General features: G+C 50.7%; 2 protein-coding genes across 5 annotated transcripts in view; one reads left to right on the top strand and one right to left on the bottom strand.

Moving 5' to 3' along the window:
* The window catches only part of LOC116948889 (uncharacterized), a 29,200-nt gene extending 21,982 nt beyond the window's left edge, over nt 1-7,218 (top strand). Inside the window, exons 12-13 of one of the 2 annotated variants that reach the window (XR_012945972.1) lie at nt 569-3,301; nt 4,753-7,218. Coding sequence is in view for 1 of the 2 variants with exons in the window: in XM_032966107.2 (XP_032821998.2) it covers nt 569-721 (153 nt within the window). In the remaining variant the exon portion in view is untranslated. Of the gene's footprint in view, nt 1-568 lie in introns of both variants that reach the window. The other variant, XM_032966107.2, reaches the window with a different exon arrangement.
* Nucleotides 7,219-10,246: 3,028 nt separating this feature from the next.
* LOC116948888 (uncharacterized) lies at nt 10,247-19,560 on the bottom strand. Of its 3 annotated transcripts, none has more exons than XM_032966105.2 (7): nt 18,953-19,560; nt 18,102-18,160; nt 16,085-16,700; nt 15,625-15,891; nt 14,594-14,886; nt 13,791-13,868; nt 10,247-13,275 (listed from the first exon to the last, which is right to left on the bottom strand). In XM_032966105.2, the coding sequence occupies exons 3-7, from the start codon at nt 16,674-16,676 to the stop codon at nt 13,243-13,245; spliced, it is 1,263 nt and encodes a 420-aa protein (XP_032821996.2). In that variant the 5' UTR covers nt 16,677-16,700; nt 18,102-18,160; nt 18,953-19,560; the 3' UTR covers nt 10,247-13,242. The 3 variants fall into 3 exon arrangements, with proteins under 3 accessions (XP_032821996.2, XP_032821994.2, XP_032821995.2); XM_032966103.2 differs by having other exon boundaries at nt 18,102-18,260; nt 18,953-19,559; XM_032966104.2 differs by having other exon boundaries at nt 18,102-18,231; nt 18,953-19,559.
* Nucleotides 19,561-19,841: the final 281 nt, after the last annotated feature.

Genomic DNA, 19,841 nt, shown 5'->3' with positions numbered 1-19,841 from the left:
TGAAATGAGAAGTGATTTAAGTCGTGTCTAAATCACTTGGAGATGCCTTGGTGTTTGGGGCGCTCTATCAGAGACAAATGATTCTGCCAGTGTCTTGGGTCTCCCTAAGTATGGAGGCCTCTTTGTGAGTCTCTGGGTCTCTGTGTTAGTCAATGCAATACAATGGGAATGTATGCATCCTCAAATTGTCACCGCATTTCCAACCAATGTACCGGGGCACGTTTAGTTTCTAGAGAGAAAGAGGAAGTCATAGGCAAAGGAAGGAGTAAGGATGTGTAAGGGCTTGAAAACACAACACGCATGACAGATGGAAGGGAGTTCCCGACTATGGGGCGGCAAAGGTGAATCGATTCCATGGCAAAACAAAAAGCATCGCCTCCTGTTTATTTTTCTCAGCCGCTTTTTTTTTGCTACCTCGTAAAGTTCCGCACGAATTTTTTGTCTGGATTTAGAATTGATTGATACACATCCTTCAATCAATCTGGTTCCTCGCCTTTGCCTTTTTTTCCTCCGCCCCCCTCCTCATTTCCCCTGGTCTGTGCCCCCCCCCCCCCTGCCTCCTCCGCAGTACCCTGCCTCCCCTCGGCTACAGCAGCTGGACGCGCAGAGACCCCGCGACGCCGCCAAGGGCCCTGCTCGCACTAGGCCGAACATCAAACCGCCGCTACTGCTGCTCGCCATGACCAAGCCATTCAAGCGCAAAAGCTCCCTCCGTTGCTGAGTGCCGCCGGGAACCTGGCAGCTGTGACTCGGGACTTGGGACCAATCAAAGGACATGGGATTTTTATTTTTTTATTGAGACAAAGGACTCGGGACTAAAGACCTGTGATGTAGGACCCGTGATCTTGGACCCGGGAATGGAGACTTGTGGATTTCAGCACATCGGGCCTGAAGCTTTGGACCAAAGATCTGAAACTTGGGACCAGGGCTTAATCTCGGCGCAGTCTGTCTGGGTCGGTGACCCGGGAAATATATCCACACCCAGCACACCACATTCATAATACTTTTGGTTGTGGATACTAGTCATGTGCTCTCGTCTGAAAGTGAATATTCGGTGAGAAATTAAGATTTGTATAGGATTCTGGACTTGGAACTGGGTTTTGATACTTGATAACCTGTGTTCTAGGACAAAAGACGTCGGTTTCAGGACTTATAACCTGGAGCATGTGACTCAGAACCTGAGACTAATTATGTGGTACATGAGAATTGGAATTGAAGATCTGGGATTTTGGACTTATGACCTTGGATTTGAAACTCAGGACCTGAGATTTGGGTTGCAGAACCAAGGACCTGGCATCTGTAATTGAGTTGTGAAGCACCTGTGACTCTGAAACTTGGGATTTAGCCAGATATAAGCCCTTCCCTTGGGAGCAAGAACAGCTGTGCTGATCTGACATTGCCCTTGCCTTCCCTCCACTTGTCAAATATTAGGATATGTTACTTATATTAGAAATGTGTTTATATCTAAATTCGGCTACTTGAGACATGGGACCTGCAGCTTGGTTTTTGGAACCTGTACCTGTCTCACCTGGTACCTGTCTCACCTGGTACCCAGCCCCATCCTTCCCCCCCCTTCTCGTGTCTGAGTCGTGGGTGAGCGGGTCCCACAGACCAAGACACTCAGACGATTGTTTACGCAGGGGGGGAGGTGGGCCTCTTCGATTCTCAAACCCTCTCTATCAGTCCTGGCTGTCGTTGCAGTGTTCCAGCGTCGTTTTCGGCGTTAAAAAGCGTTGATCCCTCGAGTGCCGTCCGTTCATCTTCAGCGCTGCGCTTGACAAAGACGCGCGCCCCCTCTGGCCATGTGGACTGTTGGGGGCAAGGGGTGCTGTTGGCGAGCACTCAACCAGACGCACACACACACGCACACAAACATGCACGCACGCACGCACACGCACACAGACAGCAACCACCATTCGCCACTAAGTGGCACCACGACGTTTGTGCCAGGCCATGCGCACCTTGAGGCCACGTGAAGTGTCGAACGCCCGCTGGCAGGAGGTCACAGGGCAGACCCAATTGCCACGGGTCGACTGACTAAGATGACTGAGATGACTGGCTGATGCACCACCTGTGCCCCCTACTGTGCCAACCTGCTGTGCTTTAGCCACCCGGTGCTCCGCTCGTTGTTGTGAGCGTTGCTCCTCCGCCCTCCGTTGTTGTTGGAGGGCGACTGCCTCTAACTGCCCAGTAGCATCCTTCACGAGCCTCCTCCACAGAGGCCGATCTTGACACCGCTGGTACCAGTCATCGGCAAGTCCACTCAGCTCTACGTCCTCCTGTACCACATCACTCCATCTCTTCTCTAGCCCGTGCCGCGCCCGTTTAGCCCCCTCGATCCGGCCAAACAAAAGCTGTTTCGGCATGCGGTGGCTGGGCATGCGGGCTACATGACCCAGCCAACGCAGCCTTGCCTGCCGGAGGAGCTCACCGATGGGACCTTGCCCAGATCTTTCAAGGATTTGAGCTCGCACAATCCAGCCTGGTTAAACCCAGGATGGATCGTAGGCAGGCTAGCCTAAATGTGTCTAACCGGCGAAGATGTTCCATTAGGGGGGTCCACGTTTCACAAGCATAGAGAAGGGAGGGAATGACTGTGGCCGAGAAGACCTGAAGCTTAGTGCGGAGCGACAGACCAGGTAGCTTCCACACAGCATTACGCAACCGATGAAAAGATATTGCCGCTCAACTGATTTGGAGTGAGACCTCTGCTGTTAAACTGGAGCCGGTCATAATCACACTGCCCAGGTATGGGAAACTCTCCACTCTCCACAACTGCCCCATCACCGATTGGGAGTTGTGGGGGTGGAGTGTCCAATGGTACAAAATACCCAGGCAGGTGCTTAGTTTTGATGGGGCTGATGGTAAGGCCCCATCTCTTAGTGGCACGCTCCAGTCTCAGCAGCAGCGTCTCCAACTCCTCTGCATGAGCAGCTATTACCAAATCATCGGCATACATAACGTGGTTTAGCAATAGGGAGCCATCCCTTGACCGTACCCGGGCATCGATCAGCCTCCCATTATATCTGTACCAAATGGAGATTCCCCTGGTACAGCTAGTGAAGGCTTCACGAACTACGTGGTCAAAATAAATATTAAATAATGTGGGAGCCAGAGGACATCCCTGTCGCACCCTAAGGTGTACAGGGAATGGCTCTGACTCCCGGCCACCTAGTTTTACCCGGGCCCGCTCACCATCATGAAGGTCCTTAATGATCGTGAGCAGAGGGTCAGGGACTCCAAAAGCACGAAGAACAACCCAGAGCCCAGGCCTACTTATGGTATCATAGGCCTTGACCAGGTCAATAAAGCAGAGATGTAGGTCCGACACGCACGCACACAACAACAAAAACAAGCGCCATTCGCCACTAAATGGCGGTGACGTCACCACGACGCTTGTGCCAGGCTATGTGCACCCTGAGGCCACGTGAAGTGTCGAACGCCCGCTGGCAGGAGGTCACGGGGCAGACCCAGGTGCCACGGGTCGACTGACTGAGATGACTGGCTGATGCACCACCCTTGCCTCCTACTGTGCCAACCTGCTGAGCTTTAGCCACCCGGCGCTCCGCTCGTTGTTCTGAGCGTCGCTCCTCCGCCCTCCGTTGTTGTTGGAGGGCGACTACCTCCAACTGCCCAGTAGCGTCCTTCACGAGCCTCCTCCACAGAGGCCGATCTTGACACCGCTGGTACCAGTCATCGGCAAGTCCACTCAGCTCCACGTCCTCCTGTACCACATCACGCCATCTCTTCTCTAGCCCGTGCCGCGCCCGCTTAGCCCCCTCAATCCGGCCAAACAAAAGCTGTTTTGGCATGCGGTGGCTGGGCATGCGGGCTACATGACCCAGCCATCGCAGCCTTCCCCGCCGGAGGAGCTCACCGATGGGACCTTGCCCAGATCTTTCAAGGATTTGTGAGCTCCTCACACAATCCAGTCTGGTTAAACCCAGGATGGATCGTAGGCAGGCCAGCCTAAATGTTTCTAACCGGCGAAGATGTTCCATTAGGGGGGTCCACGTTTCGCAAGCGGAGAGAAGGGAGGGAATGACCGTGGCCGAGAAGACCTGAAGCTTCGTGCGGAGCGACAGACCAGGTAGCTTCCACACAGCGTTACGCAACCGATGAAAAGATATTGCCGCTCGACTGATTCGGAGTGAGACCTCTGCAGTTAAACTGGAGCCAGTCATAAGCACACTGCCCAGGTATGGGAAACTCTCCACTCTCTCCACAACTGCCCCATCACCGATTGGGAGTTGTGGGGGTGGAGTGTCCGATGGTACAAAATACCCAGGCAGGTGCTTAGTTTTGATGGGGCTGATGGTAAGGCCCCATCTCTTAGTGGCACGCTCCAGTCTCAGCAGCGGCGTCTCCAACTCCTCTGCATGAGCAGCTATTACCAAATCATCGGCATACATAACGTGGTTGAGCAATAGGGAGCCATCCCTTGACCGCACCTGGGCATCGATCAGCCTCCCATTATATCTGGACCAAATGGAGATTCCCCCAGTACAGCTATTGAGGCTTCACGAACTATGTGGTCAAAATATATGTTAAATAATGTGGGAGCCAGAGGACATCCCTGTCGCATCCCAAGGTGTACAGGGAATGGCTCTGACTCCCGGCCACGTAGTTTTACCCGTCCCCGCTCACCATCATGAAGGTCCTTAATGATCGTGAGCAGAGGGTCAGGGACTCCAAAAGCACGAAGAACAACCCAGAGCCTAGGCCTACTGATGGTATCATAGGCTTGACCAGGTCAATAAAGCAGAGATGTTGGTCCGACACGCACACGCGCACACACAGACACGAACACGCGAGGGCAATTTTTTTTAAGTTGGGGAACTTGCGGGGGGGGGGGGGGGTAGAATAGCAGGTGGCCATGGGGGGCTCCCGATGTCGAAGAGCCGAGGGGGCTCAGACAAGTTGATCACTCGGGGGGGGGCACAGCGGTGGTCTTGCCACTCTAGCCAAAATGTTTTTGGGATGGGGTGGGTTTGGGGGCGGGGAGGGCTGCTGGCCCCGTTTGTCCCTTATGCTATACCTGGGTGGGGGATCAGCGGCACATTGGTTTGCACACCGCACTATAAACCTGTCGACCTGAGTTTGCTGCCAGCCATTTTCGATATCTGAACCGGCCCTGGTGATACCCTGTCCCCCCCCCCTCCACCAACATTGAGCAGCGTGGTGAAGTATGGTCAAACAATCGCCACGATCGGAACGCCGTACGGGAGGCCTTCATCTAGCAGTGCATTGCCGAAGTGGCTGTCTTAAATGACTCCCTACATTATCGGCAGACTGTGAACTTTAGCGACATATAGAGCATATCCCGTACATGCATGTACTGTACATAGTGTGAATAGAGTAGGCATGTTAGCGATACACCCGTGGCTCACGATACGCGCAATTATGTCTGATGGTACAGAGTCCACGTGTGTGTTTGGGGGGCGGCTGGTGGATGAGAATACCAAGCGGCAGCCAAAGGATGGAACGCGCCCGAGAGACTTACCATCGCGGAGACGGAGCGGTGAAATCCGCTCGTGCGCTAGGTGGGGGTGTTACTCCGTGGGGAGCGGTGGCGGAGCGGTTAGCGCGCTGCGCTTCGAACCCGGCAACCCGAGTTCGATTCGTGCTGCACGGCCAACACCAGGCGACGATTATCTGTACCGATCCTGGGCGTCCTCTTGGTCGATTCGGCCGTATGAGTACCTGGTGCGGTGTATAAACATCGCCACTGGGGAGACAAAGGTGGTCGGGCGTGGTGTTGGCCACCCACCCCCTCGTTTGCCATTCTGGCCTTCATGGGTGCTCGCTAACAGCACTTGCCCCAACAGTCTGTTAAGTCTATAGGGAGGTGGGGGCGGGGGGTATTTAACCTTTCTTACTCTGCAGGACAATGAGAGACCGTGACGGTTTAGGGAGGCCTCCATCCAGCGGTGGATTGATTATGGCTGATGATTGTGTATTGGGGTGTGCGACCGTTCTTGCGACCTCTGCGCGTATCGTCTCTTCCACACACTCCACGGTTGGCAATGTTGTGTCATTGACTCGCGTGCCCATGGGCAAAAAAAATGACAATTTAATCATCGAATTATTTACAGGAGATGCAGCGGCGTCAACGAGTCGAGTTCACTTCCGAGAAACCGAGCAGGGTTGTCGATCACGCTCGTAATCCGTTATCGGGTTGCAAGCCAAAGTGGGGTGGGCAGCTTAGGGCCGTGCAGCAACCGGTCGATTGTTGTGCTGCACTTTCTAAGCTTTTTTAAAATCTCGATTGAACACTCACTTCCGTAGAACTGCTTTTTTGCGTTTCGTTTCGTTTGTCCTTCAACCGCGCCTCCGATTTGCGCGGTTGGCAACATACGGTGCGAAATACGTTCTACACACATGGTAATTAGTATCATAGTACGTGGTGTATGAACTTCTTTCGCACCGTACGTAGCCAACCGTGCTAATCCGGAGGTGCGCGGGAAGGACCCACAAACGAAGTGTAATCGAGGAATAACAAGTTTATCTTCACGAGAAGAAGCTTTTTGTTGCCTTGAGCGAGCCGAGCCACAGCACTGCGGTTCTGTACTTCAATGCCCCCGTATCGATGCTCTCTGCCCTCCGACAACCCACGGCTGAGCAGAGATCGGCAAAGTGTGGTCAAATGATCCCCATGGCTGAAGTGGCGTGGATAAGGCCTTCATCCAGCAGCGGATTGACAAAAAGGGCTTTTCAGGCCTCTGGAAGTCCGTTTCAGACCGTGGTCATCACCACAGCTGCACGATTATCATCACGACTGTCGCCATTTGTGGTAATAATGGTTGTGGTAATTATCATGATCAATAATGCTTGTGGTGTAATTGTCATTCACGGATATTGCAATAACTATAATCGTACAATAATCATGGTCATGGTAATATTTATAAGCAATGGTAATCACAGTTATTGAAATCTATCGATAATAATCAGTGATATAATAATCATGGTAATCACTATCATGGTTATCATTTTCATGATCCGTTCCCAATAACAGTCACGGCTATGATCATGATAATTACCTGTGATGCTTATCATCAAGCTTACAATAATCAGCTTAATGGCTATAATAATTGTTTTCCTGGTAAACGTGCTAAGCATAATGAATGTTTATCGTCATGGTCCACATCAGTCATCGACACTTGTCAATCATCGTCAAATTAATAACCATTAAAGTGCCTTACACGTGTTTTTATTATCTTTGATTTGTCAAATGTTTTTCATTGTTGCAAGTATACGTTTTAGCTAGTTGGTCTTTTTTCCAAAATGTTTTCCAATTTGTGCCATCGGTGCCATCTGAAGAGATGGAGAATGCGTTGGGAAATCATTCAAGTGGCCTTGTTAACTTTACAAAAAACAGGGACTTGCATTCTGCCGTTTACTCTTTGATTAAATTGTCACGTGATGATCGAAGCAATATTTTAGCATTTCTCTCAAGAGCTGGAATGTATTCACGATTGGTTGAACGCAGAACAAAAACTTACCACGGGCGCGGTTTGTTGTTGACATGCTGTCATTCGTGAGCGGGCCGGGCCACCAGCCTAACTGCACTGGAGAATCCAGTTTTTACAAACGTGTGTTTTTGTTATTTATTTTACCAGGTAAGACCCACCACTGAGCGATATCGTAGCTCGTTGCCAGAAGCGACCTGGTCACATGATGGCTCAGCGAAGTGGCTTGTCACGTGGACATTTATGGCAGCCAAATGCTCTGAACGCGTGACGTTGATTCTCAATGTGGAGGGAAAACCCCCAGAGAGAGAGACGGACAAGCTCCAAATATACAACAGGCGTCAGGGATCGGTACCCAAGACCTCCCGTAAACCAGGCGAGTTAGTGAACATTTCGCTCCCGTGGCGCCCCTAGCGGGCGGCTGTAGCTCGCACTCGAACCCAAGAATTCCGGCAATTGCTGTCTCGGCATTTTGACCTCTTGAGTCGCCACATGACGACAATTCAACACGTTCGTCAATCACATTGTGGCCTTAAAATGAAAAAGTATAATAGGTTACGTTGTTGGGCAATAGCCCTTCTTAATAGCACAAGGTCGACGCTTGAAAAGTAACCTATTATGTGTTCACCCTTTTTAAGGCCACAGTGTTATTGATGAATATGAGTTTCCACCCCTCGCCCCCCCCTCCCGCTCCCCCCCCCTTATGGTTCTGTCGCAGTCCGCTTTTATTGCACCACAACGCCACTGCCAACGCAGCAGCAGCAGCATCACCAAATCAATTGACTCAAGTTGACAATTTTTCCATGGCAATGCACTATCCGCATCTGTACAATGTTTACTGGGTGTACACACGTGGCCGGGCATTGTCCACAACAAACGCACCGGTTGGATGCGCGTGAATTCGATGCGTATTCACGCGAACGAAAACGCGTTACGACAACCCAATGGCTTTGTGTTCATATCCAATTCCGAGCGCTGCTATAATCAGGGGTGCACACACCTGTAACAGACCAAGAGCACAAAAAGTTCCCGTGAGTTCCGCAGAGAGCCACGTGTATGTGCGTTCTAAGTGTGTACATCAAGGCATATTTGAATATGGGGGGGGGCTATGTAAATAAAAACAACAATTTGCTCAACCTTGGCCACAATATCTGCACTTGTCTTCATATAACAATGCATAGATTTATGTTTATATGATTGTGGTTATGGTTGTAATTTATTAATCCCTAATCTCTGACATTACGTACAATGAAACAAGAAAAGGTAAAAAAGTAAAAACAAAGCAATGTAATACAATAACACTATTAGACATTGTGAAAAATGAATTAAAAAGTCCATCCCATGTGTTAGTGAATTATTTTTAAATATTTCAGGCAGGAAATTAGTTTTAAAATGTAGAATTTTTTCTGGGTTGGGACCCCCAGACACCCTGGAAGACTTAGTCCCCCCCAATGTTGACTCCATGGCTACGGCCTTGGTGTACATATATTGGCAGTTTTCGGCACAGCACGGGAGACATTTGTTCTTCTCTGCTACCGTGATGGCACGTTCTTCTACGTTCTGCCCCCCTCGGACAGAGCCGCATGCGCCTCGGGCGACGCCAGCTGTGCCACCACCCCTCGTAGGGGCCTATGACGAGATCTTGTTTGAGTGGATGCACGTCAAGGTGCAGCTGTGGCTTGCCAATCGCCACTGCTGGCGGGTAGAGGGTTTCCAACTAGAGACGTCTTTGGAGTTACCCACACTTTACCCCGCCACACGCAACCTGCCGGTCGACTCCTAACCGTGGTGCGTACGGTTACACTGCTGGGCACAGACTGATGTTGTTGGGGGGGGGGGGGTTTGTGGGGAGAAACTTAAGATACTTGCCCCCCGTTGTTTAAAGTTCCACGCCGGGAAATGGAATCGAACCGGCCGCCTCTGGATTGCAAGTCCCAGTGCGCTGACCGTTACAACCACGGCAGCAATCCCCGATGTGTGTAACCTGTGAATATCCACTTTAAAGACACAATGTACCAGCGACACGATAAAAAGGTACCACCCCCCCCCCCACCTCTCCCTTTGTATTACCTGGGCCGCACGTGGCACAATGTCGAGTTAGGAACGCGCTCTCGAGCACCCGGTGGGTTCACTGCTTTCTGCTGCGAGAGTTCACAGTGGTAATAATGTCAGGAGGGATGGATGGGTCAGGGAGGAAAGGTGAAATGCTGGCTCGCCTGGCACGTTCAACGATCTCAACTGATGAGCAATCCCCTTTGTAAAGTAACGCCAAACGTGGCACACTTTTTGAAGTGGGGCGGGGGGGAGTTTCTTGACAATTGTTTTGCCGATTCGCAAATGCGTCAGCGTACACCGTGCGGTAAATTTCCCCGCTGCTGTGAATGTGCATTTTGTGGCATGCAAATCGACGAGTCATTGTTCGTCTCAAGCCAACAGGCCACCGTGCTCAGACGCAGATGTTTCGTTTCGTGATATCTGGGATGACAAACTGCGTCGGGTTTCGTCGGATTTTTTTTTATAACCACGTGATATACGGAAGTGAATTACAGTTGAAAACGGCGTTACATATGAAATCATATGAATCGAAAAATATATATACATCGTTCTTAGCTTTTATGACCACTATATACCAGCAGAATTTATTAGCACAACCAAAAACAAATCTCGACTGGTTTGACCTTTTGGCTCTAGAGCAGTCAGGCTCGTTAAACAGAACACACACACACACTTGTGCTATCAGGTTGTTGTTGTTACAATATTGACAAGAGCCATCTAACTTCACGGTGCGGTCCATTTAATCGTAAACCAGAGACGTCGTTGCGCGGCACCTCCGATTAGCACCGCTTACGTACGGTGCGAAAGAAGTTCAACGTACGGTACATACATACAACAATTAATTATGTTTATATTAACAAAAGCCCATAATTGTGCTTCTGTGGAGCATTACAGTGACTCAAGTAAAGTAAACGCAGGCAAAATTATATCACTATCAAGGCTGCGCAACACCGCATAACTTATTAATTAACTTAATCACATTTGTTATCCCAAGAATACAAACCCCATATTCTACAGCCTGCCCTGATCCAGCGATTGAGTCCGGGAGACACGGTCAAAGTTACAAGAAGTCAACGTATATTTGTTGGCATGCTATATCAACTCATTGGTCCCTTCGTTTAATAGCATGTTAAACGTGTGGTGTAACGTTATGCAAGTTCCATTGAATCCACTAAAATCTAAATCAGATCCAAGAAGTCTGGCAGGGTTGAGCCTGGATAGCGCTCGGGTTGGGCGATCATCATGCGCAAAGACAGACGACATAGACATTGAGGGCGGTGCAGAAGAAACATCCACTGTTGTTCTGCACCATCACCTACGGTCAGCAACCCACACTTACCAGCGTGGTGAAGTATGGTTAAAATATCACGGCCTGCAGGGTGTGGAGGAGGCCCCCCCCCTCATCCAGCATTGGATTGACAGAGACACAAGACTGTACGTGTGTACAAGGTACAGTAATGCAAGAGCCTGTAACGAGTAAGCCGGAGACATCGTGCTGTTGCGGGGGAGTTTAAAAAGCTTCATAGCTCATCGGATTTTTTCCAGGATAAATAGAGATTCTGATAAAGGACCTGCAGGACTACACCCTAGGGCAGGGGTGGGGAACGTCCGGCCTGCGGGCCGTATGAGGCCCATTAAATCATTTGGTCTCTGGCCCTGCCAAGGCAGGCGGGACTCGAAATTCAATAAATCTAGGAGCAAACCTGGAAAATCAGTTGCGAGTAGCAACATCATCAATACCAGCTAACATCATCACACGCCTCACCAAAGAGAAGCAATTCCAGCCATCACATTAGGGGTGAGTTAATTAAATGTTTGACCAAATATAACAGGCTATTTTTTCAGTTGATAATTTTGTATGGCCCGTGAATGATGTTATAAATATCCAAATGGCCCTTGGCAGAAAAAAAGGTTCCCCACCCCTGCCCTAGGGTCTAGAAATTCACATCAACAATGTTTTGGCTGCTCAGGTGCAGTGCCGGATTATCCTCGTAGTAAAAGTAGCTACATAAGTAGCTACGGGCCCCGCACTTTTAAGGGCCCCGCGCTAAATGCTTTCAATCTATCAATTCCGATTCAGTGATTCTGCACTTGCTCTATTACTATAGTACTATACCGCCTTCAACTTTTATGAACGACTGGGTGTTTAAGGTTAGCGATTTTTTCGTATTATCTGTATAGAAAATGAAAAAAATACAATTACTTTATTATAAGGGTTAAAATTTCGTGTTTTAATGTTTGTTATTTATTTAGGGCCGCTTTATAACATATGCTACAGGCCCCGCACCAGCTTAATCCGGCACTGCTCAGGTGGTAACCAAACCATCGCCTCTAGTCCACGGGCACCAAATCATCACGGTGAGCGACACCGAGGGACACCTCGATTGGCGTTTGATTCCGGTCGGACAGGCGCACGCACAGGGGACTGAAGGGTGTCTGAAAAATCTGGACAGGATTGAAGGCACCAAGACAACAAACACCGTTGCGCAAAAAGGCGAACTGGCTCTCCGTGTCGGAGTTTTTATGTGCACTCGAGAAATGACGATGAACGTGCTGCCCCCCCCCCCCCCCGATGATTTTGAGATTCGCGTTCCGGCTTGGGTTTTCGTGCTTGACGATAGGTCGACGCAAGTAGCTGAACACGGATGGCATGGGCATCGATGCAACAAATGAGATAGCGGTGTCGGGGGGGGGGGTGACAAGTGTTCTATCTCTGCCCCTTCTTGCGGAAAGGTTGCGTGTGCACTTTGCCCATTGAGTCACGGCGTGCTCGGAGCGGAGGTGCCGGTGTTCGCGAATTGTTGTAGCGTTCCACCGTAGATGCATTCGCGACTGTGCCTTTACACGAGCGTCTCTTGAATAGTTTGGCACGGTAGTGTCACCGAGCGGTGTGGCACAACAGTGTCCTTGAGTTGTTTGGCACGGTAGTGTCACCGAGCGGTGTGGCACAACAGTGTCCTTGAGTTGTTTGGCACGGTAGTGTCACCGAGCGGTGTGGCACAACAGTGTCCTTGAGTTGTTTGGCACGGTAGTGTCACCGAGCGGTGTGGCAATAGAAGTTTCCCTGATCAGTTTGGCTTAGCGGCGTCAACGAGTAGTGTGGCACAGTAGTGTCACTTAGCAGTGTGGGTACAGTAGTGTCACTGAGCAGTTTGGCACAGCAGTGGCCCTGAGCAGTGTGGGACAGCAGTGTTTCTGAGCAGTGTGGGACAGCAGTGTCACCAAGAAGATTGGTGCAGTAGTGTCCCTGAGCTGTTTGACACAGCAATGTCACCAGGTAGTGTGGCACAGTAGTTTAGTATTGCAGCTCCATTGCGCACAAAGTCACGCTGCTCTGACTAACTAGCACATTTTGCAATCAGTAATAGAGAAAATGGTCCCGTTTTTTCCATCACAATTTAGTCAACGGGCAGGTCTAGTATTGGTGGTGTTAAGTGTGGGTTCTGCAACCTCCTCCAAGATGTCTGGCAAGTGTAGAAGAGGAGGCCAAGTACCCTCTAGAGGCGCTCTCTAGGGACGTCTCTCGTAGAGGACCTTCCGCCAGCATGAACAAGCAGTTGCAGGGCTGCACCTTTATCCTAACCCAACACACTGCAAATCATTTTGATGTCCCATTGGATTCCGGAGACGACGGCGCGAAATGTAAATACAGTGTACAGTTGTGTTTTCTTTCTTCATTAAGTCTTGCTGTCGTTCATACCTATACAATTTCCTCCGTTTATTTCGATTCGCACAGAGGTTTCATGCAGTCCTAGTGGAAGGAAGGGGAGGTGTGACAGAGAGAAAACGTTTTTCAGCAGACATCGTTTAACTGTAAAAACGCCCACAATCCAGTCAGTGGTGCAGGGGATTCTGCATGGGCATCAAATTGGCTCAGATCAAAGTTGAATCCCAGATTTATTTCTATTGCCTACAATCAAATCGCTCAAATTGCATCGTCCAATCTCGTCACATCTCAGACCCTAAGCAAGGTTGAGCCTGGTCATTACTGTGGTCGGGTATGTCCGCCAGGGCTTGCCAGGTGTTGTAGGCGTATGTGGCTGCAACGTGGTTAATGGCTGAGTGCCACCCCCCCCCCACGCCACTGGTGGTTTTCTCTGGGCTCTCCGGTTTCCTCCCACGTGAAGGCAAACTCTCTGTAATAGATTTGGCCAAACATCCCAGTGCAGGACTCTTCTAAAAAAAGGGTCTTCAGACTCGTCGATCGTCATTATGATGATGATTATTATTATTATAATATAATGTTGAATCAGGATGTTGCAGTACCTGTTTGCCCTTTCTCGATGGGAAGGTGCTTGTTTTCTGCTTTGAATTATCTGACGTTTTGGCAGACCTTGGCTTTATCTTATTCAGACACGTACACAGACAAACAAAATAAAAAATGCAACTTTAGTACAGTGTTAATGTTGTCAAAAAAACACCAAAGCTTGCTTGATCACAAACGAATTTTTTACGAATGCGAGTAACATCCTAAAATATTGTCCCTCGTAACCATGGAGAGAGAGAGAGAACCTGCAAATTCCAATTATACAGGCATCAGAGTCGATATGGAACCCAAGATGTCCTGGATACCAGGCGAGGTAGTTCACCTTTTACCACCGTGGTGCCCCAATGCTATGCTTGGATGACACACGGATGGAGCCTGAACAAGACACATTCCGGTTTCGTCAGAGAGTATCGTCAGTTACGAGAACAAAGAGTAAATGGGTTTGGGCAGGACAGGTGGCTAGCAGGAACGACGGGCGTCTGTCACGAATGGTTGTATGTCGGTCGAACACCGGTGAGGCAAGGCCCTAAAGAAGGCTGTAACTGGTGTCGGCCAATCGGTTTCAAAGACAATGCCATGTATAATTATCAGAACACATTTGTGTGCAGACTTTATGCCTTGCAATAGGTGTATATCTTTGTTGTTTGAATCATCTTAACACAACTCCTGTCCTGATGCCGGAAAGGGTTGAAGCCTCTCCTCATTTGTTGTCATTTACGGTCGAACTTATTTCGCACCACCGCACGTCGCCAGACCATGCTCATCGAATTGATCCTGGAAAGTGCACGCGCGTGCCCGCTACCTTTTCGTTGCACGCCCTCTGATGGGGCTGCAGCTGCGGATCGACGAGGTCATCCAGAGTGTCCAGAACGTCCATGCGATTGATTCGCTTCAGGCCTCGGCGTAGGTCGGCCACGCATCTCCTACTGTCCCCGCGGGCCCAGTGCTCCAGCGCAGACAGCGCCTGCATGTGAACGCTGTGCGGGTGCTGCTGCTGGAAGTCGGCCCATTGGCTGATGCCCAGCTGTCCCAGGAGCTTGCTCCAGTCGGCGCCTATCTTGATTGCCACGTCATTGAGCACGTAGACCCTGTCACCTGCACGCATCAGGAGGGGGTCGTGGCCGTGGGGTCATAGTAATGCGCTCGTGACCTCGTTTGTCGTTCCCTCCGCACAAACCGAGCCTCCGCTCGCGTCATTTTTTTCCACCGCGGAAGGCGAACCGTGCCGTCGGCGTTCACGTGCGACGAGTCGATATGCACGCGGCGCCTGCGTCCTAACAGCGTACTAAAACTAAACTTAAAAACTATTTTGCTTTTACCAGGTAAAGCCCATTGGGCTATGCGGCTCTTTTTCAGCCGCGATAGCACAACGAAGTGGCTTTATTTTTACGTGATCTAACCCATAAAACATTTACGAATAACATTGGCCGCAGCCAAATAATCTAAGCACAAGTTTCTTAATGTGGGGACCCAGAGAAAGATTACACGCAGCCATGAGAAGTACATGCAAACTCCAAATATACAAGCATCGTCAGGGTTTGGGATTAAACCCACAATCTGCTGCATACCAGTGAAGGGAAATAACATCTCGCCACCATGGCGCCCCATCAGTACGATGGGGCGCCCCGAGCCAGATTCAAATGTTTTTTGTTGAGTACCATGGTTTGGCTCTGGCTCGGCACGGCAAATGCGACGAGGGCCCTCCGCTGGCTCGGCTCGAATGTGCCAGTGGAAAAGGGCCATTGGTTGGAATTGGGTGGTCATGTTCAGGTAACTCGTGGCAAAACAATCACAACACATGTTTAAAGAGTGGCAAAATACTGCCGTGCGCACCTTCTTTCTTGGTCGCCATCAACCAGTGCGTCACCGGTGAATCCGAGTTGCATAATTTCTGCAGCTTAATTTCCCTCAAGGATCGGCACAGCCACACGATGACTCCGATGAGGACGACGATGATGATGGCGAGGACCACGGCCACAGCCACGTGGCCGTACGCGTGGTACCAGGGCATCGCACCGTCATAGGGCTTGTCATCGGCTCCGCCGGGCTTGGTGGGGGGTGGCGACAGCAGGGAGGTGCGAGTGGGACGGCCGCGAGTCACTGTGCGCACACATTACAAGAAAACACACGCGGGTTGGCGTGGGAGCGCGTGCACCTCGAAGTGCACCGCACCCCCGCGCACACGCACGCTTCCCATACACCCACGAGGAGACCCCCATGCACCCTTTTGAACACCCACACCATGCACACCTTCACGCGCCCTCGCACCGCCCACCCCCACACCCCCACGTACTCGTCACGTTCTCGGCACACACGGTGTCGTTCTTCCTCGTCCCCAAGCGCAGGACCTTCAGCCCGCGCTCCCGGCAGTTCGTGTGCCGCCGGCAGAACCGAGCCGCGCCGGCCTCCCCCGGCACCTCCACCGAGAAGTAGCCGGAGAGGCACCGCGTGCACTCCACGTCCGTCTCGTTGGTGCCGCGCCTGTGCACCCCGTACCCGGGCGGGCACTCGCGGTGTTGTTGGCACCGCCCGTCGACCAGGTAGGCGCCGGGCTTGCAAACGCAGCGTCGGGGCGAGGCGGCCTCGCAGCGTGACTCCTCTCGCTCCAGGCCGGCGCAGGGGCCGCGGCACAGCAGACAGTGGTGCAGCGTGTTGGGTTGGTCCGTGTAGGTGCCCGGCTGGCAGGGGATGCACTCGGTCTCCCGGGATGCGGTGCACTCCGCCAGCGCCATCTCGCCGGCTGGGCACGGGCGGCACAGGCGCGTCACGGGATGCTCCCGGGGTCCCGGTAGGAATGGCATCGTCGTTTTCGACGTTGCCGCCGCCGCCGCCGCCGCCGCCGCCGCCGCTGCGAACGCGAGGAGCGACGTCGTGAAAGGAGCCATCGTCGTGGTCTTGTCACCGTGGAGCTGCGGGTGAACAGGGGCAGTGTTCATTTAGTCAGCATTTGTATACATCTCTGGCACAATCTGTGGAATCTTCGTCAAGGTCATTAATCTGCGAATTTTCATGTAGGCAACCTCTGGTTGACGAAGGCAGTCAAAAGACTTGGTTCACCCTTAATTAATGAGTGATGTTGTGAGCGGTGCATGTACACAAATCTTCCCAGAATAATGTAAGGTCATCCAATCGGAGACCTTATATATTTTCAGATGTAATAGTCACGTGTAAGTCTTTGAGTCTTTATTAAAGCTTACTTTGTCTCACTGTAAGTCTATGAGTCTCTATGTAGTCCTATTGTGTCTGTATAACACAAATCATTAGAGCTGTGGAGAATATGCAGTAACAAAATAAATACGTAAATAAATTCTGCCTCCACATATCCGTCCGTTTGCATAAAATAATATTTTTTTACATATCCAGACAGCTACACGGCCTTCTGGGAGCGGATATAGTTTCATCAGCAAGCAAACTCTGGACCAGTTTCAACATTAATTTTGCTGTGATCGTAAACTCGCGACTGCGTTTTGTGTTTTTAGTTTGATGTCCTTCCCCCTGCACCTCCGATTAGCACAGTTGGCTACGAAAGAAGGTCAACACTTGAGAACCCGGCTTAATCACGGGCAGGGGACACCTGGATTGGAATCCTGGCTCTCAGTGGAGCGGGCACGGTGTATCTGGCCTGAATGTCGCACAGGGGTACAGCCACGTGCTTGTATATAAGATCTAAGCCAATACAAAAAACACACCCGGCTCTCGAGAGCCTCTTTAATTAATTTCCATTGGGTCAAGGAATGGGTCACTAAGTGGATTATGCTGTTGTTTAATCTGTTGGCCAAGCTGAAATAGTAATATCCACAATGGTACGTACGGTGCGAAAGAAGTTCAACATGCAGCAACATTAAAAACATTTTTGTAGTATTAATGCAAATGAGTGTATATAATAAGATTATTGATTATTTATGGGGTTGTCTAGTACTCAAAAGCTACGAATAGTGTAATTATTAACAAGCCAATAAAACAACTATTCAAAAGGAATGTTTTCTTATCAGGCCCGAAGGTCTAAAGTTCAGTCTCCAACTCGTATTATCCACTCCATCTCTAGCCTCTCTATTTATTTTGAGAATTCGGGGGACTTTGTCCCGACAGTAGTGTTTAGACGTTTTGTTGTTAAAAACAGTACCGAGATGGAGAGCCGTTCCTCGCGTGCACGGCGAATCGTGGTCGACCGCCCGCGGCCCCGCGCTTTAGGTGGGGGTGGGAGGGGGGGTGACCCCGCGCGCGCTTCTACGTCACGGTTTAAAAATGCACAGCGCAGTGAACACTTTCTGGACGGCCCTTTCATAGATGCACAATCTGTTTTTACTGACCTGCGAGAGTGACGACAGTGGCGGCTGTGCAGGCCCTTAGGCTCTCATCATCTTGCGTCCTGCGAGAGCGTCCGTGGAGATGAAGTGTTGCATTTGAATCGCAGTGTCCTCTTGCCAGAATCCTCCTCCCCTATAGCCACCCATCCACTCTTTCACAGACTGCCGGGGCAAGGTGATGTTCGCCAGCACACCACCACCCCCCCTCCCCCCCCCCCGTGTTAATTCACGAGTTAAGAGTGGTGCTGAACTGCTGATGTGTTACAAACACCGCAACCCAGCTATTTTCCGGACTAATTTAAGGCCGCAGTCGAGCTCGGGTTGGCCCAGAATCACAACATTTAGTTACACTCCACTGGGGGAATCGGACCCAATCGCGCAGTGGTTGATAACCAGTGCACCACCGCTCCCCCGGCACGATACACAACAACAGCACACGCAAGCGAAGTGCACCGCCTGTGCAGCTTGGGACGGTGCCACCACGGCCTCCGTTTTACTTCCTCATCTTAACATTCGTCCGCGTTGAAATCGTCGTGAAAAGACTGCGACTACATTTGACGTCCTTTAAAACGTATATTATAATACAAAACTGCCCTGTTAAAGTTCACATTTGTATATCACCACCATCATAATCAGCCTAGCTCAATCCACTGCTCGATCAAAGTCAGTCTCCCAAGTCGTCGCCTCCCGAGATGATGATTCACTGATCAGATTGCATCGTTCCGTCCCTGCGACGGACGCCGTCTAAACCTGCGGCTTCTGCGGCTGCCACTCTTCGTAAACAAGCGACAGCCTCCTTAGCCACGTGTCCTGCCCAAGCCCCGTGCCCTCAATCGTCGATCCCCGCCGCTTACCTGAATGTCCGATGCCTCTTCATGTTCCGTCGTGATCACGTTGTTCGCTCGACGTTTACAGGAGCCATGTGGGTTGTGTGTGGCCCTTTCTGAATCAGCTCACGACGATCGCCTTGTTACCCACCAACCCACATTATTATGGTTACATACACACACACACGTGTGTTGCGTGTTAAACAATAAGTAGAAGTTAACTGTGATGCACAGCTACGCACAGTTGTTATTGTGAACCGGAGCTTCGTATAAGGACGCCGCCCGGTCTCGCAGACTGCGACTAGTTTGGGGTTTTCTTGTGTTTGTTACCAGGAACGAAGACAAAAAAAAATCACGAACTACCGTAATTTGTGACGCGCTCACCGCCTCTCCTTCTTTGGATGAAGGGGTTTGGACAGCTGTTTAGTTGGACAAGAAAACCAAAATAATAATCCACTACGCCCACGGGTTAAAATTCGCAGTTTGCTGATAATTTTGATCTGGCAAGAGTTGCCCACAAGATCGTCATGAGCAGGGATGTTAGTTGGTTAATCTCTTCAGCGGTTTAAAGGGGGGTGGGAGGGTCTTAAGATGCAGTCGTGTTGGGTGGAAATAATAAAAATATCTGGGGAATTCCCCCAAGACACCGTCACGGACACGGAATGTGGAAATTCCCGATAGATGGATGGGTTCTCGATTTATTTACGGCTCCTTTTTTTCAATCCAACGTTGGACGAGGGACTCCTCGCGATGCCGTTGTAGGTCGCGGCGGGGGGAAGTGGTGGTGTGGGGGTGTTTGTCCATACTTCACCACGCTGGTCAGTGCGGGGTTGATAAAAGTTGGGGAAGTGGCGGGTGGGTTCAGATATCACTCGCCACTGATGTAGTCCGTGGCCGGGTTAACCACTGTGCCACC

This window comes from Petromyzon marinus, chromosome 35 (genome assembly GCF_048934315.1).
Source record: "Petromyzon marinus isolate PM22_M1 ecotype Great Lakes invasive population chromosome 35, UKy_Petmar_22M1.pri1.0, whole genome shotgun sequence".
Classification (NCBI taxonomy): domain Eukaryota; kingdom Metazoa; phylum Chordata; class Hyperoartia; order Petromyzontiformes; family Petromyzontidae; genus Petromyzon; species Petromyzon marinus.
Note: the sequence above shows the minus strand (reverse complement) of the source record. Positions and strands in the feature narration are given on the sequence as shown.